Source organism: Lactuca saligna, chromosome 9 (assembly GCF_052625555.1).
Source record: "Lactuca saligna cultivar CGN05327 chromosome 9, ASM5262555v1, whole genome shotgun sequence".
In the NCBI taxonomy this organism is placed as follows: Eukaryota; Viridiplantae; Streptophyta; class Magnoliopsida; order Asterales; family Asteraceae; genus Lactuca; species Lactuca saligna.
Window position 1 is genome coordinate 9,745,760 of NC_136425.1, and position 23,067 is coordinate 9,768,826.

The following is a 23,067-nucleotide window of genomic DNA, read 5'->3' on the forward strand; positions in this document are numbered from 1 at the left end:
AAACACATTTCAATATGTCCTTTGCTTTTATTCAAATGATTAGCTTTCACCCATTGGAAATCTTGACTTGGAAGAAATATGCGATTACCCTTCAATTATCTTGAGAAAATTGATCAGAACAAGATTTAGTTTCACATAAAATCATGCACCCTGTCCCAATTTAATTAGCAGATGCCCCAACAGGAGGGTAACGAATACATATATAGAGAAGAAATGTACAAAAAAGGTACCTCAAGAATGAGGAAAATACAACCTAAGGACATAAGATACAACAAATTAAATCATGATACTCTAATACACCCCTTACCCCGCCGATCTTCGACTCGATGTGCACAATGACTAGTAGCATTTTATGGAGTTTTATTGTTTAGTATTGCTTAATTAGTTTAATTTTATATTTGATTTTTTTATTTGGTTACATTTTGTTTAATTTTAGGGTTGGTTGAAAAGGGGAGGAAGGAGCTAAAGCCATTTTGTTAACTTGTTTTTTTAGGTAATTGTACAATTGTTTAATTTTTGTTAATTTTATACTTGATGTCTAGAGTAAAATCTTATTTTGTTAACTAAATGTATGTATTAGTGAGGCGTTTGTAATTGTTTATTTAAAATATTTATGTTTTTTTTTTTGTAAAAATATTTATTATCGGCTATTAAAATGAAGTTTTTTTTAATGATTATTTTATCTGGTATGGTGTTAAAACGTAATAAGTTTATTTATGTCACTAGGTATGAAGGAAGTAACTTATCAAAAACACTTATTTAAGTCAAAAATGTTTTTAATATTCTCTTATCCAAATACTTAAAAACCGTGGTTGTCAAAATCACGATCCTGATCGTAAGATCGTACGATTCTAAGTATGAAAAACGATCCGAATCGTAAAAGGATCGTATTTCGGGTAGGATCGCAGGTAAGATCGTAAGATCGTAGGTAAGATTGCAGGATCGAGATCCGATCCGATCCTACCTTTCCTTGTTTTTTGCAAATGAAATTTTTTTACCACTTTATGTCTTTTATCATTTACCAATCTACCATTTATCATTTTTTATTGTGACCTATGACTAACATTTTGAAGTTTTTATAATTTTTGAACGAAAAATTAAATGTTTGAAATAATTTTCATGGTTAAATATTATAAATTAAAATTATATTTTATTTTGTAGGATCTTAGGATCTTGATCTCGATCTTGCAAACTCAAAAACGATCCTAGGTAGGATCTCGATCTTGATAACCTTGCTTAAAATAGTTTAAAGTTATAGAAACCTTAGAAGCCGACAAAAACCTGCCATATAGATGGTCGGCCCTAGAAAACCCTAGAAGACAACAAAAAAAACCTATCATATAGACGACTAACCTAGGAAACCTAGAATAGAGCAAAAACCTCCTAAGTGCTTCTAAATCACATCATTTCACACACGCACATCATTATATATTAAAACCTGTCTATTGATATACTTAAAACCTTTAAAGACCTATCAAACAAAATACATTATAAATCCACCGAATATTTCTTTTTCTACCAATATGAGATATTAGAAAACTTGCTAACTTCCAAATCCTATTGAATTTACATTACTTGCCCTACAAATAAAAATACATATCTATTCAGTATAATACATATCTATTCAGTATAAGACCACAAATATGTGGGTCCATTTTACTTGCCAATACAATTGTTTTGTTAGCATTTCCCGGTTTTTTATTTTTCTCATGTTTTAGTCTATTTGATTGGTTTGTATTTGTCTCTTAATTTTTTTTTTTTTTTATTATGCCTTGCCCATACACTTGTAATCTGCCCATAGCCTTTTCCAGTTATATAGTATCATTTGAAATCAATAAATAATCATTCAAGACCCATGTTCGAAATTCTATTTGAAAATAACTCAACTTTAAAAATTTGGTTATAGTAAATACAATTTTGTTTTAAATACGTCACTGAGCAGTAAGACTGATGATATATTTATGTTTAATTTAACTGGAAAAAAAAAAGATTGGAAGTTTTAATTAAATACATATGTAGCATTTAAGTGGCGTATGATTTAATAATACGTGAAGCGGTGAAATATTTTTTTGTCAATATAAGATGTTTTAGATCTCCACATTAGCAATGAAATCCATTTCTGGTGATTTACTTCAAGAATGTTAAATGTTTAAGGAACACCAATGAAGAACAATATTATATAATCTACCGTACATTTAATGAAGTTCGATCAAATGTGATAACACCATTGACCACTTTTGTGCATTTGTCTAATTCTCTAAGAATGAATCACGTAACTTCTTGCTAGAATCAATGTGTAAACAAATTAGAAGATAGCAGACCATGAATATGCATTATACGTAACTTGTTATATGTATGATATGTTAAAAAAGATATTATACGCCTCTTTTTATCTTTTTGCATTTAATAACAGTTTGATTTACATATGAAAACTCAGATTGGATGGTTAAAAAGGTCACTCTTACCTTCTCCTATAAATGTCTTTTCTCATCTACTTTCACTCTCATCACATTCTTGGTTGTGGTTGTTCATGGCTAAATTCAACACCTTTTCGCTCTTCTTTCTCTCTCTTGTGATCATGGCTTCCATGGCACCTCCATCACTCTCAAGAACCCTAGTTTCATCATATTCTTCTTCAATGGATCCTCATCATTCCAATGCAGCCCATGTTCAGTATTTGTCAGGCTACACAACACATTCAAGAGCTCGGTCGGAATTCAAAGATGATGCTCATGAAGTTCCAAGTGGACCAAATCCCATTTCAAACAACTCATGGTGGGGTAAAATTAAGAAATATTGGTAAAGATTCACGAATTGAATACCCAAATAAATGTTATAGTGCTATATGATAATTTATAGGAGTATGTTATGATGCAGAATAATATACAATCGAATTGTATTGGTGTTATAAATAATATATGTTTGATCATTTTTCTTAGTGCTATTCTTTTGTTTTAGATGATATCATTGATATAAAACATTTAGAAAAAAGAAATTTTAATTCTTCAAACGAGCGTACAATTAATTTCAAAAAAGTTATGGTTGACTGAAACTAAGAAATATTGGTCAAGATTCAGGAATTGAATACGGAATAAATGCTATATGATAATTTATAGTAGTACGTTATGATGCACAATGATATACATGTTTTTTTTTCCGTAGTCTGATATCTTTTGTTTTGCCATTCTGAGAGTCCACAAATGCTAACAATCAACAATATTTTTTTAATTGAATGAAATGTATTACATATTTGCCTTATTTAAATCGTTAGAAAAGTCACACCCATAAGATACAAGAAGTTCGTGATAAAATTTCATTTAGATATAAATGTATTACATTCAGATATAAATGCATTACATATTTGTCTTGGAATCATTTTTTCTTACATACCTTTTTAGATTTACCATGCTTCATTTTTTATTGGATATCATGCCAAACATCATAGTCTTATCACATATAGACTATTAAAATGACAAGTTGACAACATTCTTAAAAATGTGATTTCCCCTTTATTTCAAACAACCGATCACCATCCATTTACCACTTATTTCAAGCAAGCAATTCTCTTCATTTAAATTTCACTTTGTCCAAAACAGTTGTCACAAGGAAAATGAGAATCGCCTACAAAATTGGAGTAGCTAGGGTTTGATGAAACTTAAGTTAAAATTATGTTATATACATTTGTTGCTCGTGCACGATATATATGATTACTTTTATTATTGATAAACTACTATTTCATAAACTGCTAACTCACATACCCTTCAACTTATTTATAATCTATATATTTTATCCTAACAAAAACATAAAACCTTCGAGCAATAAGGTTGAGGGGCTCATTGCAAAAAAAATTTGATACCGCTAAGTCATAAACTTTTTGGCATTGTTAATTAGCCTCTTCAATATTTCCAGTCCTATATTTCATTTTTTTACTTTTGAAATCTTTATTCTTTAATTCTAACTTTAAATATTTTTGTTTTTTTATATATAATACTTGATGCAAAATATATAAATGGATTGTGTTTTAAATGTCTTTTCATTGTTATAATTTCATCAAATAATTTATAACAAAAATAAAAATATTTAAGATCAAAGTTGAAGAATAAAGAATTCAAAAATCAAAAGTGAACATTAAATATGAAACGGAGATAGTAGGATTTAAGATTTAAGATTCGTTTTAGTATACTATAAGTTATTATAATTTCATGATTAATGCATGTTTAGAGATGTAACTTACGATTAAATACTCCATGTATGCCTCAAAACACATAATTTTGATAACCCCAATTAGATCTTCATATCAACGTATTCAATTATACGGGAAATCATTTATGCAACCTACTTAAAAAATTCATTAACACGTGATATCAATTTTGTTTCTTCTCAGTAGCACCATATAATTTTGACTACAATATCATCATGTGTATTAGGCGACAATTTCTCTTCGGAAACTAACAACAATACCCACTAATTATTAGCCACACTTTGTCTCTCCTTTTTTTATGCATTCCTTCAAATTACCTGATTTGATTCCAATCAACTTTCTTTGGCAAATTTCCCCAAAGTCTTCTCTCCCATTGGTCTCCCAAAAATGGGAGAGAACCAAAAGGGTTATTGACCCGGTTAGTCTTTCCCTTTTATTCTTATTGAGTCAAAATCTTGATAATTCATTAATAATTAGACATTTACATTTGCAGCCAGAATAGGTTTTTGCATATTTTGATTCTAGGTAGGGTTTCAACATATACAAAGGAGATTGACCAAAGACATCGAAAACATTCTTGAATTAAGGAAGTATGGGTTGTTTTTCATGTTTTCCAAAAGAAAAAAGACAAGGCATAGAAAGTGGGACACAAGGAAAGAAACGAAGCATGAATTGTTTTCCGTGTTTTTCTTCAGAAGAATCGACAGAACGAAAGAAACGAAACATGAATTGTTTCTCGTGCTTCCAAGCACGAGAAGCGACACAAGGAAAGACGCAGAAAGCCAATTGTTTTTCATGTTTCCAAACACAAAAGTCAACCCAAGCAAAGAAAGACGCGACACAAGAAAGGACACCAAAGATGGGTTGTTTCTCATGTTTTCCAAAGAAAAAATCCATACAAGAAAAGAAACCAAACGCAAATTGTTTTCCATGTTTCATAGCAGAAGCAAATGAAAACTCCGCAGAAATAAAGAAGCGAAATATGAAATGCTTTTCATGTTTTCCAAGACATGAGAAGAAAGATTTGATGCAAGGAAAGAAGCGAAACCGGAGTTATCTTTCATGTTTTCCAACACAAGTAAAGAAAGGTCCGACACAAGGAAAGAGACGAAATATGATTCGTCTTCCATGTTTTGCAACAAGATGGAAAAGACAGACTAAAAGGTTGAGAAGATTCGGACAATGCCATTGTCTACCTTTTCCATCGAGTAAGTACTGTTTTCCTTTGGGATCCATAAAACCCAAATTGTTCAATGATTTACCACTTACGTGATAAGCACACTACTGAGCAGCTCATTGGCGTAATATTTTGCAGAGAATAAGAACAAAGATTCGGGCGAACTTCAAAGCCGTGATGTTTCACCTAAAAGGGCGAAAAAGGTTAAGGTCGACATTAAAGATCAAGACAACAAAAACCTATCGGCAAAAATTTTCACTTTCAAGGAGCTTGCAACAGCAACAAAAAACTTCAAAGAAGAATGTATTCTTGGGGAAGGTGGATTCGGGCGAGTTTATAAGGGAAAGCTCGAGAAAACAGGCAAGGTAGAGTAACGAGTCTCAACAAACGTTCAACTCAACATAGGTGTTTGTAACAATATAATCACATGATTTCGATTCCTTTGGATCAGGTTGTAGCGATAAAGCAACTGAATCCTGAGGGAAAGCAAGGAAACAAAGAGTTTCTTGTGGAGGTTATGATGCTTAGCCATCTTTCCCATCCACACTTGGTAAATTTGGTCGGATATTGTGCAGATGGAGAGCAAAGACTACTCGTGTACGAATATATGCGTGCTGGTTCTCTCGAAAATCATCTACTCGGTACGCACAATTTTGTTAGGCAAGTATAACATTACATTACCAGATTCGGTGTCGATCAATGGTACAAAAAGTTGCAATTTTTTATCCCACTCCATAAAAAGGCATGAGCGCTTAATTTTGTTGTGATTTTAAAATTTGTAGATCTGCCACGTGGCAAACGACCGCTTGATTGGGCAACGAGGATGAAGGTAGCATTGCACGCTGCAAAAGGTCTAGAATACTTGCACGAGAATAATAATCCTCCGATTATTTACCGTGACTTAAAGTCATCCAACATATTGCTGGATAAGGATTTTAACGCGAAGCTATCTGATTTCGGGCTAGCAAGGATTGGTCCAGTTGGGGAAAAGACTCATGTGTCATCGAGAGTGATGGGAACATTCGGATATTGTGCACCCGAGTATCAAAAAACAGGGAGGTTGACTGTGAAATCAGATATTTATAGCTACGGAGTTGTGTTGTTGGAACTAATTACAGGGAGACGAGCGGTTGATTTAACGAGAGATACCGAAGAATTGCATCTTGTTCAATGGGTGGAGCCAAAGATCAGGGACCCACACAAATATGCGGAAGTGGTTGACCCACTGCTTCAAGGAAAATACCCACAATCTGATTTAAGTCAAGTGTTAGCGATAGCAGCCATGTGTCTTGGTGTCAATGCACCGCTCCGACCACCCATGAGTGATGTGGTTGCGGTTCTTGATTCCCTTGTGCAGGAGTCAATACACCATTCATATGACTAGTTTGCCCTAAAGAACATATCCAGGGTCTCTTTGGTATGGTGGAATGGAATGACTTATTATCAAATAAACCATTCAAACATATATATATATATATATATATATATATATATATATATATATATATATTATGTAGAATTACAAAACTAAATGAAATTAAACTTAAAAATAGAGAAAAAAAATCGATATATCGATATTTTGTAAAAAGGATATTAATCAAATAAGGATATATTGCTAAATAAACTACATATCAACGAATTTCATGTCATTTGAAATATATATTATATATGCATTTTAAATAGTCAAACATAAGTTGATAAATTAAATACCATGTAAAATCTTAGAATAGAAATAAAATCAAGAAGTATTTTTAGTCAACTTTTGGGAAATTATGAAAATTGTTTACTAAAGTTTTGATTTTTTTAAACATATCTCTCTTATTGAAAATTATATATTAAAAATAATTTCTGATTATAATATATCATTCCATTTCATCAAGGAATAGAAAAGAACACCCCACCCCCATGGAATGCGTATTTCAGTTTTCAAGAAATAGAGGATTTAACAGAAGTAGTTCATCATTCAACAAAAGGAGTCATTAACACGTTTTTCTTGAATGGGATAAATTGCCACAATTTTTATGTTCAACACAGATGAAGTAAGAAAAAAAAAGCACAAAACCTGTTTCAGCTTTGTGCAGCATTCATATGCCCATATTTCTGCATCACTTTTTTGGTGGCAAGTGCAGCAGCCTCACTTGCACGAAGGGTCCCACTAGCCATCATTGCAGCAAACTCCTTACCAATCTCTTCTTGCACTTTACTCCTTGCATTACCAAGAGGATCAACTGGTTTCTCTTGTGATGTGCCAGCTGGCACATCTACAGGTGGGGGTGGGGGTGGGGCCACATTTACATTTGTGTGGCTGCTGCTTTCTGATGGTTTATCAACTTTCTTTGACACCTGAGGAATTGTGTTCACTGGAGATGGTTTAAACTGAGGTGCTTGTGGGACAGCCCCTGCCCTCAATGTTGTCTCCAAATTCTGTATCATAGGCACTGTCATTCATACCAAATTTCATGTGTAAGATAAGAATCCATAAAACCTCAAATGCATCTTTAACATGAAAAGTTAAAAAAATAAAAAGGATGATACGAACTTACTTATAAGTGCACCCATTGGGCTACTCATGACTTCGTTAGGGAGATTGAGGATGTAATCTGGTATGGAGACACCCACCAGAAACTGTGCGACTTCACTGCTAAAGTTGTTACAGTTATGTGACAATAAACTGTAGGTTTCCTGTGTGTATCGGGGGCTAATCTCATCTAGATACATCTGAAAGACATCTTTTGGGACATGGGTGACACCAAGATCAATGACTTTGAGTGGAGTTCCATATGGTGCTGTTCCAGCTGGAGTTTGTTGGATACCAGCCCCAAAAAAGTACTCAGTACCATATACCACCACACCTGTATGCCTGTTTTCATATATATAAGTTAACAGATGCTTAATTGGCTCCATGGTAGGTTGGGGGGAGGGGGTATGATGCTTACCATATGGCTTCAATGGCTTTCCCTAAGAATGACATGGAGAGTTGACGAGCTAAACCTCCACTTAAATCATACACGTGCAAACTCACCTTGTAACCCTCCTGTTAGTGAAAATTTTCAAGTGGTTATTTCATATCTTAAATAGTAAAAATTTGAAATGTGTAACTAGTAAATATCTGATAGAGCAACAATGTACCTCGGCCATATTTCAAATTTAAAATGTAAATGTCCTGTCTGTGAGGTCTTTTGGTATCTTGAATGACAGTGAGCTCTGTCTGGTTGAACAAAGAAAAAAAATGCATTAAGAATACAAAATATTGCGATGCAACAAATCAACAATAAGAAATAGCCCCAGAAAAATATTTAACATGGAAGATCAAAGATAGTGATGCAAATCTATAAGGTTGAACATCAGAAAATTCGTATTGAAAAAAGAAAAAGTAGAGCAAATCTATCAGTTACCATTTAGCTAACCGGAACATGACATGTAAATTGATAATGATACCTTTACCCATATGCATATTGCACTTAAATTGGTGAAAAGAATTAGAAGTTGGTTAGAAATCATATAGAATTGCTAAGACTAGACATATAGTTTCAAATGAAGCAAGAATCCCATAGAGTGATTGCAATTTGAAGATTTATGGTAATATTTGAGGACCAAGAGACAATAGAAAAATCTACACCAGAGAATTCTTATTCTAAAAAAGAAAAAGTAGAGCAAATCTGTCGGTTTTCCATTAAGCTTTTAACTTCTAATTGGGACATCACACGTAAATTGATACCTTGTCTAACAGCACAAACTTCATCATTCTCACATTGCATTTAGATTGGGAGAAAAAATCGGAAGCCTACTAGAAACCCTCAAGAATTGTACATATTATGAAATAATACCTAAACCCCCTCACATGCCAGTTACAATGTAATAGCAAAACTTCCAATTTCTAAATTGAGGTCGGAACATCACATTTTAATCGATTATTTGTCTAGCATCACATGTTAATTGATAGTTTCATAACTTGTCTGACATCACAAACTACATCATACATTTTGCACGTAGATCAGCGAAAAAAGTGGAAGCCAACTGTAAATCCTAAAGAATTTTGAGCACGATGCATATGTTAAATGTTGAATTATACATAAAACCTCTCCTATGCCAGTTACAATTCAAGCTCGAATTACGGGGGTAACTCCAATTCTAAGAGTTAGGGGAAATTTTGGGAGGAATCGAGTGTAGATCAAAAAATTGGAAAAAAAAAAAAAAAAAAAAAAAAAAAAAAAAAAAAAAACAAGGGAATTCTTCCATTTTTCAATCGAAAGTATGTACATCAAATTAAATTGATACCATGTCAGATCACAAACTTCATCGTACAGATATTGCAATTAGATCGGTGGAAACGATTAGAACACGACTAGAAATCCTAAAGCGTTGCGAAGGTTATACGATAAAAATGCCAAGATTTACTGGTAACTTCAACGAACATACAATAAAGAACTGTACATCAAAAAAAAAAATTGAGAGAGGATGCGACTCGTACCTGAGATTCAGTAGTCAAAGAAGACGAGCGCAGAGCGAGCCAGAAACCCCTGGCAATGAATTTATAATGATAGAGAGGGCGCAACAACGGGACGGTGGATCTTTCTTGTCCATGACATTCTAGAAACTACGAAGATCGAGAAAGTCAATATTGTGAGATTTTTCATTTTTTCCAATCCATCTCCGTAACGGAGTTAAAAATAAAAATATAGAGTAAATTACATTTTTTCTTTCGTATTATGATTTTTAGAGTTTAGCTTCACTGCAATACGAATCATTTCAATAAAATATGTCCTTTATCCTATCAAATGTTACTATAGACACAATAAACGTAAACAAATAAATGATGTCATATTATATAATTCATTATTAGTTTATAATGTTTGAATTTACGACAATTCTCTAATGAGAACAAAAAAATCACATGCTTAATACAATTAAAAAATAAATAAATAAATAACAATAATATACTATTGATTTTTACCATCATTTTATTCTGATATTATTAATTCCTTATTTCATTTCGTTTCCATCCTAAAAACATTTTCATTTCCACTATATAAAATTATAAAGTGACTCTATATTTGATGTGAAAAAGATGTAAAAATTAAAAAAATAGAAAGAGATTTTCCAACTCCATTTTATTCTTTTACATCGAATATAGAATTATTAATAGTTTTATTCTATATTTAAAATATACTATTCATAAACTTTATAAATAGAATTAGACTTCAATTTATTATATCTGGTCCTTCAAATTTGAGTGTATATACATCTATTATTATTATTATTATTCACTAAATGCATGTCTTATATTTTTTTAAATATACGTATACAAGCAAACTCACTCAATAAGATGGATAAGTTCGGTGACTACCTTCAGATTATATTTAATTTTGGGGTTTTTGTCATAAAAGCCCCTAAATTTACACAAAATGTTCGGTTATATCCTAAGTCGATTTTTTGGTGCGTTAATGCCTCAAATACCGGAAAAACTATGCATTGGCGAAAATTGGAGGAAATAGGTTTCGAACCTGGGTCTCCTTCCCAAGATGTCAAGTTCTATACCACTGAACTAAGGAAATATATTTGAAAATCCTCCGGAAATCACTTTAGTTATTAAGTAACATACAGGTTTTCTTGTTATTGTTATTATAAAATTATAAAAATGTTATATATAATTGTTATTATTATTATTTTTATTATTATTATAATTATACATATAAATGCACATAAAAGAATGTATTTATATATAAACTAGCAATGTACCCGCGCAAAGCGGCGGAGCGTGTAAATTCTTATGGTGATATGTTTCCTCTACGAAAATGTTATGTTACAAAAGAAAATACATGTCGAAGACAAAAAAAATCAAACTATGGTGTTATTTGGGAAATGAAGTCATTTTTTGTTCTTGGACGGTGAACTTTATAGCAGAGTAAGTAACAAAGAGGTATATGCGATTGGAGAGATATTTAAATCAACATGCTAAATTTAAGGATATCTAAAAGGGTTCAAAATTATAAATCCGCAATTTGAGGGAACCATATCAAATTGCTGAGAAATATAAGGAGATTCGATGATAAATATTTGAATTCAAAATATGGTTAAAATTTAATATTATTTTATTAATGGTTACTTGTACTATCAGCTTCATCATTTGGACGTCTTAAAAAAATATTATAATTATAATCAATCTATTTTTAGAAACAGTTAGATTTCTTTTATAAGATAGTAAAGATAATAATAATAATAATGTCTCTATATAAAAATGCATTTACATATCCGTATTTTGATATAAATACAAATTTTATATATTTTTAAATAAAAATGCACATGCTAAACATATTTTTATAAAGTTAATTACATTTTTTATACATACATTTTTATACGTTTATATACACTTATTTATAAGGATTTATATGAAATGTTATTTAGATTTTTCTGATACATATAAAATCTATTGATATGTATAAAAACATATATAAACATATAAAATATTATTTATATATATAAATATTTTTAATGAACATAAATACGTATAGAATGTATATATAAATTCATAAAATAATAATAATAATAATACATATACAATTAAAGCGTATCTTTTACCTGAAAAAAAATATATTTTTACAATTAAAACTTATTTAAAAATATGTGTATAATTTCATAATAATAATAATAATAATAATAATAATAATAATAATAATAATAATGTTGCAACGATATATATAATTTGTTTATAATCTTTCAGCAAAGTGGTATGTATGCATGGGTTGGAAGTTCAAATCTTGTAAACTTTGTTTTGTTTTTCGATAAACCAATTTTGTCAATGATATATTCAATTGCGCAGCTAAAATAACAAGAAGATATGGACAGCTTGTTGGTAAGGTGCTTAGAATATGTGGAAGAGACTCGGGTTCGAATCCTTCGAGCCCCATTTTCGCTTCCTAATTTTATAATTTTTTCAAAGGATTAAGCAGTTGACTCTGTTGAAGGTAAAAACCGATCAGGGGGCAAGAACAATATTTCCGGTATTTGAGGCATTAACGCACCAAAAAATCGACTTAGGACATAACCGAACATTTTGTGTAAATTTAGGGGCTTTTATGACAAAAACCTTTAATTTTGCTCCATATTTAATGTATTTTTATTTATTTATAAATAAGTAGACAAAATTGCAAGAATGGTCCCTGTGGTTAGGTGGAAATTGCCACTTTGGATCAAAAAAGTTTGGGCTAGCATTGATGGTCCATAAGTTTGCATTTTGTTGCCACTTTGGTTCAAAACCTTAATTGTTGTCACTTTTCCTCTCGATACCATCCATTTGACTTGTCAAATGGAGGGTATTTTCATCAATTAATTAATAAATTCCTTTTATGTATCCATCCCTTAGCGCTATACGGATAAAAGTGTCGATCATACTCACATTTATAGTCTTAATTACATAGATAGTCGTTTCCACTTCGATTGTCATTAACTAAGGATCAAGAACCCTAATCCCATTTCCAACTTATGCGCTTCAATAAAGTGAGTTGATCAGTTAATGCAAGTTCCAATGTGGAATGTAAGGTTGTATGAGAAAACATTCAACGCAATGGTGGTTTATGGTACGTATTTTTTATTTTGCTCACTAAGTTGCATTTTTATGTGAAATTCTCTCATTTGAAACTTCTTTTTTGTTCTTGTTTTGAAGAAGGATACCCTACTCTGTTTACCATCAAGCTACATCTTGGGGGAGAGTTCACAAAGTTTCCAGATGTGAACTACATTGATGGAACTGTGACATACGTTGACATGGTCGATATAGAAGAGTTTTCTGTTCGTGAAATGGATGCCATCATGAAAGGGTTAGGATACTCAGTTCCTCCAGTTATCTATCATCATTTTCGGTTGCCCAAAAGAGACATGCATTTTGGACTACGTGCCCTAGGAAACGATGATGATGTTCGTAATATTGCCCAATATGTGAAGGAGCATAAAGTCATAAGGGTGTACACTGAACACGGTTTTACAATTTTGCTTACTTACTTTATGGGTCTTAAACCTGTTAAAAAGGTCACTATAGAGCAATTAGATGAAATTAAGGAACATGAAACCACCACAACTGATAACCAAGCTAGTGATAGGAAAAGGAGTTGGACCAAGGACAAATCTTTGTCATTATCCCCTGTTTTACATAATGAAGGTGTTTTGTCATTATCCCCTATTTTACATAATGAAAGTGCTTTCTCATTATCCCCTGAGAATAATAGGAAAAGGAGTTGGACCAAGGACAAAGCTTTGTCATCATGTAGTAAGAAATTGACCATGGATGATGTTGGTGAAGCTAATGTAGATGGGGATAAGGATCATGCACCTAATGATTGTGATGAGGCAGCTAATGAATTTGATCTTGGATTGTACCAACAGATTTTTTACAATCTAATTCTAAATTTGATAATGGATTCAATGATGAGGCAGCTTTGTTATCCGCAAAAACCTTCATGACAGAAGGGAAGGTTGCTACAGATCCTGTAAGTATGTTGTTGAGATGTTCTTATGTGTACAATTTGGGCATCCTTTATAGATCTACATTATGCTAAGGCCTTTGATGATTCGCTAATTGGTTTATTTCTATTTTTTATATTGATGATTGGAGCTACAAAGGATAATAGAAACATAGAATGATTTTAAACGATCATTCTTTTGCATGCAATGCAATTTGAAATTGAGTCTGTTTGAGTTTTCAAATTTCAGCTATTGATGCTCCCGGTAGATTTATTTTGGAACGGTGGTCTGTCTTCTGGGATATATTTATTGCAAGGACAAATAAGAAGCATTCTGAGGCTGCTGCATCATATATAGAGGTCTATTCTCTATGATTTTTCTTGTTCTTATGCTAGAGATTTTCACTAGTGAAAAACTGGTTTCACTTTTCTTTTCCCATACTTCATCTTCTTTTTCTCTTATTCTCAAAAACCAATGTCAAGCATAACAAATGAAAGCAAAAGAGCATCAACAGCAGCTACAAATGCAACAACTGCATCTGATGCAACAAAGAAATGTTCACTTACAAAGAAGGGATCCTAATCATCCTTCACTTGGTAGCTCTGTAAATGCTATGAATATGAATGGTGATGGGATGATGGGAAAGCTATCAGCCAGTAGTAGTACACTTAGTGTGAAGTTGCAAGAGGAACCCATGAAGCATTCTCATTCTATGGTTTCAGAAACATCTCCAGCTCTTCTTGGTTCCCACAAGATGACCCTTATGAAATCAGCCACAAATCAAGGGTAAATCAGCATTTTCATTAATAAAGATGCTCCTTTTTTATTCTTTCTCCATAGATTGGTTGGGTATTTATGTTCTGTTTTTATGTTGATTCAGCCTGTTGATACCAGGCAATTCTCCAAATGTATATTCAACTTTGCAGCAAATTCAAGGGATACCTCAGTTGAATACAATATATTTCCAACACTCTATAAATATATGTTTTTCTTATTCTCTCTGTTCCATGTTTGGCTCACGAGCTTCTACAAATCCTAGGAAATCAAACAAGAACTTAACTTGGGTAACACACAAAAATTCTTGCCTACAGATCCTTCATCAATTTATGGACAGACAATTTTGCAGTCAAATTCTAGTCTGGTTGGTGTGGGTAAGACATATTTCTTTAATTTTACTTGTTTATTTTGGGTATATTTTCATTTTATGTTCCATTTTCATCCATTCAGGATTGAATCAAGGTGTTACAGGTCTTCCATTAAAGGGTTGGCCTCTAACTGTAAGTTATCATGGTTTTTTTCTTTCTTTCATCTTATGTTATTATTTAGTTTGAACTTTGAAGGGTAAATCTGACAATTGGTATCAACATGGTTTTCAAGGAATTGACAGTTTACGCCCCAATATGGGTTTGCAAGTACAAAAACCCAATATGCAAAACCAAAATCAGTTTTATTTAGCATCACAGCAACAACAAGCCTTACGAGCTTCACCAAATTATGGGGCTGTTGGATTACCTAGAGGCAGTTAAAGTATGAAAGATGGTCAACCTACAAGAAATGATGGATCCGTAGGTTCCCCGGGTCAAATGAATTCACCCAAGGTTATGATTTTTCTTTTATGATCCAAATTATGCACAACCATTAATAAACATGCATCAATTAATAATATTTTGGTTGCATTATTGCCTTGATGTTGACGTCAAATAAAATATTATATAACATATGAAGATGCCGCAGATGCAACAATCTACTTCCCAGCAGCAGGACCAGTTGCAGCAACAGGTTGTGATTTTGTAAATGATCCCCTATTAATTGCACAATCCATTAAATATGAAATTATAAATTTAAACCATTGATCACATCTTGTGTTGTGATACTTGGATAAATTGTAAAGCAAAAGAAAATTCCTTAATAGTTCAACTTATATTAAGTGTAGTATAATTGGATTTTTTTAAATAAACATAATTACCTTATTTAAATTTAAATACCTAAATATAAGTGTAAGTTACAAAAATAGTCCCTTTAGTATAATTGGAATTACAAGTTCAGTCCAACTTTTGATTACCTTACATGGGCAATACTCATGGTTTTAGTTTATTGCGAGTTTGGTCCAATGACTAACACTGTTAATAAAAGTGTTAAATGCATGTAAAAAGACATTTTTACCCTATTTTTTTTTTGTCAGTCTTATTTTCTTGTTTTGTCCTTTTTTATGTGTGTTTTTTTTATGTTCATCAACAATATGGCGAAACCAGAAAAGTAACCAACATTTAGTTGGTTTTAATCCAGTCATCCACAAAAACCCAAATTAAATCACAGGTTATTTTAATTTCCACTATACTCGGATAACCATTTTTGTAATTTACTCCAAATATAAGATACTTTAAATCAAAAGTGGGACCAAAGCTGTGATTTTCAGTAAAGCAAAGGGACCAGATTTGTAATAAAAGTGATTGTTTTATGTTTTATTGATAAATTTTGTTTTAGCAAAGTAACAGAAAAAGAAAACAACAACATTCTTCTTCAACTGGGCCAACCAATAGTAGTGGCACAGGGAATACACCAAGCTCCCCAGCATCAACTCACACACCAGGGCTTGGAACTGGAATCACAACAACAACTACCAGTCTCCACCATCTACCCAAAACCATCATCATGTATGCTTCTTCTTATCAGGGAACAGTTGCCATTGCCTCCTCAACAAATCAGCTCGTAAGTTTTTTTTCTTAAATTTTATAATATTATATATGCAATTGCGTGGGAATCGAGTTTTGTTTCATATTGCAGGATGACATTGAGCATTTTGGGGATGATAATGTGGAATCGTTTTTGCAACATGAAAGAGATGGAAGACAAGTTTATGGTGCAATGATGCAACACAAGACAGAGTCGTCTTCTTCCAAGGGTTTGTAGTTTATGTTTGTTTGTTTTTGTGGAAAATTCCAATAAAATTATAATTATCAGGTTTTTCCTTTGTGGAAGTTGGCTGTATTCGGACAAGAAAGAAGGTCTTGTGCTGTCATTTTTCTTCATATGGGAAGTTGCTAGCTAGTGCTGGCCATAACAAAAAGGTAAACTGCTTCTTGGTTATAATATAATTAGTTTTTTTTTTCTTGTAAAAATCAAACATAAAGCGAAGTTTAATTACTATATTCAGGCACTTCTATTGAACATGGATACCCTACACCTACAAACAGAGACCACCCCTAAAGAACATCAGTTCTTAATTACTGATATTCGTTTCAGACCAAATTCCACCTAGTTTGGAACCACTTCCCTTGATCAATCTGTACGAATATGGGATGCAGTTGATGTAACCTTTCTTTCTTTCTTTCCTTCCTTCATGTTCTTACATTATTTCAAGTTAATTTTTGTTTTACTAATGTGGTTTTCAGCCAAGCTATTGTCTACATGCACACACTAGACATACCTCACATGTTATGTCACTAGATTTTCATCCGAAGAAGACAGATCTCTTTTGCTTCTGTGAAAGCAACAACGAAATTCAATACTAGAATATGAACCCATTTCAATGCACTCGTGTTTCCAAGGTTGGTAAGGAATATTCAATCTGGCTGATTTTCTTATATATATATATATAGGAGGGTTCAATTGACAAAAAAAAAGGTTGAGAATGGTGAAATTATTCTCAGTCACTCATTTATTTTTGCCGCAAAAACCTCCGTTGTACCAGCACAAATGGGAAAGAAATAGACATGTGTTTTCCAACAAAACATGTTTCTTTAAACTATGATAATCATTACATTAATATATACAAAAACATAGTTTTTTCGTTTTTTTTTTTAATTTTTAAGAAGCTATTTTTATCGAAAAATGATTTTAAATATACCAAAATTCATTATTTTTTATTCTCTACAAATAGACATCCATATTGATATAGTTTTAAGATAAAATAAAAAATTTATTTTTTTTATATTTTCAACTATCGTTATTCATAAGTGAATAAAAATGAATCAAGTTTTTACTAAAGTACATTCGTTATTCAGTTATGAATAAAAACTATGCTTAATTTTTATTTATTTTTTACAATTTAAGTATCATTCATATATGAATATAACATATAATAAACATAGTATATTCATATTTAAATATTAGACGATGCATTCACTTATGAATATTACATAGTATATATTCACTTGTAAATATTAGATGGTATATTCACTTATGAATATTAGATAATATTTTCATATCTGAATATTAAGAGTATTACATGGTATATCACATGTGAATATTACATAGTATATTCATTTATGAATATTAGATGATATATTCACTTATGAATATTATACAGTATATTCACATATGAATATTATAATGTAGTTTTACAAATATATATAATTTTTATATGTTATTCACATATGAATAACATACAAAATTTCCTGTCAAATGATCAAACCAAACACACCATACATTTCTATCCAAACAAGATTAAACAATAGCAAACAAGCATCCATGAAATCATTGTCATCTGTTTTCTTTCCTGTCAAATGAAACAAACCAAACTCCCTTCGTTATCGTTGATTTCCAGTCAAACCCCTTTCTCCATCTGTTCATGATGAACACACCAAACCTGATCAAATCCTTTTCCCCCATCTACTCACCCGTTGAACATCGATCACCCAAACACCCACCTAACTGATTTACAATCAAAATAAAAGAAACGAGAAGAGGATCGTACCAATTGAAGCAGCAACTACCCCATCGAGATCTTTCAGCACTTCCCGTCGATTACCACAGCCAAAAGCCACCATCTTCTAGACTATTTCCGTCGATTGGAACCTCGGTTTTCCTTTATGCCTTGGCTCGTTGACCCACTAACACCGATGACATCTTATCTTGCCTCCCTCTCTCTTCATTTCTCGCCGACAAGAAGCAAATGAGAGGCAGCGGACGTCTGACCCAATCTCCTAGCAAAACCAAACCCTCGCTTCTGGCTTCTTTCCGATCGCAATCTCCTAGCAAAACCAAACACCTCCTCCTTTGGTCTAGTCAAAACCACGGAGACCATCTCGGTTTGCGAGTCGGGCGACGAACCTCCGTGCTTCTCCCCCTTAATCAGACGAAGACGAGCACCGGAGAATCTTCACCTTGGTCTCCTTTGCTGCCGACGACGTGAGGTGAACGAAGGGTTGCTGCAAAGCCCGCTGTGTTCGTTCATCGATTCGCTTCTCGTTTTCCTCTCGCCATCATCTGCTTCGTATCCCCTTTACGGTTTTACCCGATCAAAAAAAATGGATTGATGATGGTTTAATCGAAGAAATTTGGATGATTGTTGAAAGTTGGAGAAGAAATTTGGATGATGAATGATGAATGAGTTTGAACTACAGATACGTATTTGATATTAAAGGTTGTTCTCATATTTACAAGTTTGCCACTATATCTTTTTATGCTTGAATAAAATGAGTGGCTCAGAAATGATTCCCTCATTCTCAACCTTTTTTATTTTCTCAATTGAACCCACCTCTCTCTCTCTCTGTGTGTGTATATATATATAATGTGATCAGGAAAAAAAGTTTTATAATTTATTGTGTTTGAGTTTATATTAAGTTTGAATACAATTAATGTTGTTGTAAGGCACATATGGGAATTGTAAACTACTTGTGCTGGGACATGAACGAAGAATATTTGGCTTCTGTAAGTGATGAGATTGTGAGAGTGTGGTCTGTGGCCTCTGGCCTCTGGGGAATGTATTCATGAGCTCACTTCCGATGAAAACCAATTCTATTCATGTGTCTTCCATGCAAGTTATTCTGCTCTTTTGGTTGTCGGTGGAATGCGGGTAAGTGATTTTGTTTTTATGTACTCTATTAAATTTAAACGAGTCTTGATATGTTTAATTAGGTTGGTGTATAATAATATTTGATTCTTTTACATTACATGTAAATATAAGGTATAGTTTTAATATTATTCTATGTATAATTTTAATATATATAACACTACAATATTTATTATTTATAACACTAAAAAATTGAACATATTAAAAGCTCGTTCATACCCAAATAAGATTAAGTTAAAAGTATTTGTAGAAAATAAAATTATATTTTAATTTAAATCATTAAATTCTTAGAAAAAATGTCTTATTATTATTATTATTATTATTATTATTATTATTATTATTATTATTATTATTATTATTATTATTATTATTTTGTTATATCTGATTAGGCAAAATAAACACCTTTTTGTTGGCCATTCCAATAGAAACCAAATAAGATTATAACAATTTTTTTTAGAAAATAAAATTATAACTTAACTAATATCTCTAAATTCTTAAAAAAATTATTTATTATTGATTTAAAATAAAAATATAAATAGCTTATATTACAACTTTCATTCTTCTCCATGATGAAATGAAAGAAACACCCATGCCTAAAGAATGAAATTAGCAAAATGGAAGTAATCATATTCCTTTAAGCTTCTGGAATCAATTCCATTACCCAAAGCAAACAATTTTTTTTTTTTTCATTCCAATAGTATGAATCATTTCATTCCTTCTCTTATTCCTTCATACCAAATATTAACTATCTTACATTTATTTATGTATGAAAACTGATACCTGGTGAAGAAGGTGCATCCTTGATGACATGGGGCAGATCAAAGTTGATGCCCTTAATAGTAGGGTACTTTGAGACGATGATCTCAAGGTTAGCACCTAAACCACCACCTACATCAACCAACTTTTTTACGCCTTCAAATCCTTTGTACCTTCCAAGAAACATCTTCAAGACCATTGTTGTGCCGTCATACATGCACTTGTTGAACACTTGATTGAATCTGTTGTCTTTTACAGGGTACTCAAAAGTATGGATTCCATGTGCCTTGTTAAATGGAATCTCTCCCTCCACCACTACATCTTTCGGGTGATACCTGTCCCAAAACAAATATTTTTTATATATATGAAGATCAAACTCATGAACTTAATGGTGTTCTTTTTTATTATTGAAATTAATTTGGTGATTTGTGTTATAATCATTCGGTGCTTTTAAAAAATTAGCCAACCGAACACAATCATTTTTATACATATTATTTAAATTTATAGAAAAACATATGTTAGATAACAACACAAACTAAAACTTGGCAAATTTCTTTAGTGCAAAATGTTGGTGTAAGCAATATTATTTTTATCTTTTTATCATTTTATTCAACATAATGGCTTTTTAGACATTTTTTTTACGATGAAAAAAATATTCAACTTTATAACCTATGATATGACACTAGTTTATTTCAACAACAATGTTTCACTTTTTTGCGGTTTATGCAACAAAATTTCATCTTTTTACCTATTTAATTATTCAATTTTTATTTTTCTTATCGGTTAATTTATGCAGCACACATGAATAATTAACCAAGTTTGATCAAATGGTTTACCATGTTAATTACAAGTAAAGTGTTACATATTTTGTTTAACTACACGAGTGTATTGAGCATGCAAGTTGGTAGAATTACATATAAGATGTAAATATAGATAACTGACCAACAATCAACTAATATTGTATCATAGATCAGGAGAACTGATGAAGCAAGAGAAGTCCTTTCTTGATTTCGAACATAGTTATTTGACAGTGGGGTCATGCCATATATCGTCTTAGAATTCCCACTTTCATCTTTAACGTGGTTGGATGTGAGAACGGACTGGCTAGCAAGAAACCTAAGAATGCGTTCAATTAAATCAGGAGTCTCTGGTTTTTGTGTGGGAAGACTAGAAGAAAGATCAAGAGAAGAGAATTGGCCATTAGGAGCCTTTGCCATGATCTCAAAGAGATCAAGTTCAATGGCAGTTTTGATGACCATGGGAAGAGCAATTGCTCTATTTTTTTGCATCACATTAAGCAACCCTTCCTCTTCAATTGACATGTTGTAATCTCCTTCTAGTGACTCCATGATTCAACTTACCGGTGAATGTTTGCTATGAATGAGATGCTATATATACACATAATATTTGGTCTTCCGTCGTTGTAGACTTGTAGTATTCAAATAAAATTACACTTTGATTTAACATTTTAACAAAAAATTAAAGTTTGTACTTTTCAATGATATGTAGTGTTACGTATTGGGTGCATGGTCATAGTGGGTAGGGCAGCATGTGCGATGGCTCAGGGCCTCCAAATTTTTAGGCCTTATTTTTATGTATCTATTTATATTATTATATAGTGTGTATGTACGTATTGGGTGGAATAACCGAGTGAGAGAATGACTAAGAGCAGTCGGGTATATTGATAAAACCATTAAACAAAAGAGTCAAAAAACGATTAGAGTTTGGAAAGAAACCAAATGGTGATATGTACTTTGATGCGTCCACGCAAACGTGGGTTTAAGACTTGCACCAACTACCCGCACAAGGGAAATTAGTTAAAATCCCTTAGGTTTGACAGTTTTTTCTCGTTTTATCTAATAATCTATAGGAAAATGTCTTTTATGTTTCGCAGCTTTTTGATTTTACAATTGATAACATTGTCATATGATTATATCAAAGAGAAATTAAAAGGGTTCTCAGAGAAAAGCATAAAGACTACAAGGAATAAAACGGATATAAATACTAGCTAAACGGAAACCTTAATGGGCTAAAGACAAAAAGGGCCCATAAACAAGCGGGCTAATAATATAGACTAACTTCCCCCTTCAAACTCACAATGCCGCAACAATAAGCATTGAGAGTTTGTCACATAAGAACCGAAACCGAGAAGCCGATAAAGCCTTCGTAAAAATATCCGCAAGCTGCAAAGTTGATGAAACAAAGGGAAGCGAAATGGTCCCAAGCTGCAGATGATGACGAGTAAAATGACAATCAATCTCAATGTACTTTGTCCGCTCATGAAAAACAAAATTCTTTGCAATTTGTATCGCACTTTTATTGTCACAATTCAAGGGAGTAGGTGAAGAAATGTAAACTCCCATATCCACAAGCAGCCATCGTAACCAAATAATCTCGCTTGTAGTTACAGCCATAGCACGATATTCAGCCTCCGTGGAAGATCTAGAGACAACATCCTGTTTCTTGCTCTTCCATGAAATAAGATACTCTCCAAGAAATACACAAAATCCAGTGGTAGACTTATGATCATGACGATCACCATCCCAATCAGCATCACTATAGGCATGTAACAAGAGAAGATGTCGAGGAAAACAAGAGAGTCTGAAACTGAGTGCCACGAAGATATCTCAGAATACGAAGAACAGCTCCCCAATGAACAAAAGTAGGTGCAGTAACAAACTG

The 23,067-nt window shown here is 32.3% G+C and overlaps 2 protein-coding genes and 2 pseudogenes across 2 annotated transcripts; 2 read left to right on the forward strand and 2 right to left on the reverse strand.

The window, feature by feature from the left end:
• The first annotated feature begins 4,537 nt into the window (after positions 1 to 4,537).
• On the forward strand, positions 4,538 to 6,825 carry LOC145017301 (putative serine/threonine-protein kinase PBL25). Its single transcript, XM_078975353.1, has 5 exons — positions 4,538 to 4,619; positions 4,695 to 5,409; positions 5,517 to 5,743; positions 5,830 to 6,019; positions 6,161 to 6,825. Exons 2-5 carry the CDS (start codon positions 4,794 to 4,796, stop codon positions 6,760 to 6,762), a joined length of 1,635 nt encoding a protein of 544 aa, XP_078831479.1. The 5' UTR covers positions 4,538 to 4,619; positions 4,695 to 4,793; the 3' UTR covers positions 6,763 to 6,825.
• Positions 6,826 to 7,319: 494 nt separating this feature from the next.
• On the reverse strand, positions 7,320 to 9,976 carry LOC145017732 (uncharacterized). Its single transcript, XM_078975705.1, has 5 exons — positions 9,850 to 9,976; positions 8,508 to 8,586; positions 8,315 to 8,412; positions 7,922 to 8,238; positions 7,320 to 7,816 (listed from the first exon to the last, which is right to left on the reverse strand). Exons 2-5 carry the CDS (start codon positions 8,514 to 8,516, stop codon positions 7,446 to 7,448), a joined length of 795 nt encoding a protein of 264 aa, XP_078831831.1. The 5' UTR covers positions 8,517 to 8,586; positions 9,850 to 9,976; the 3' UTR covers positions 7,320 to 7,445.
• Positions 9,977 to 12,942: 2,966 nt separating this feature from the next.
• LOC145015970 (transcriptional corepressor LEUNIG_HOMOLOG-like) lies at positions 12,943 to 19,550 on the forward strand (annotated as a pseudogene).
• An 839-nt stretch (positions 19,551 to 20,389) lies between these two features.
• On the reverse strand, positions 20,390 to 21,734 carry LOC145015971 (myricetin 3-O-methyltransferase 3 pseudogene; annotated as a pseudogene).
• Between the last annotated feature and the right edge of the window lie 1,333 nt (positions 21,735 to 23,067).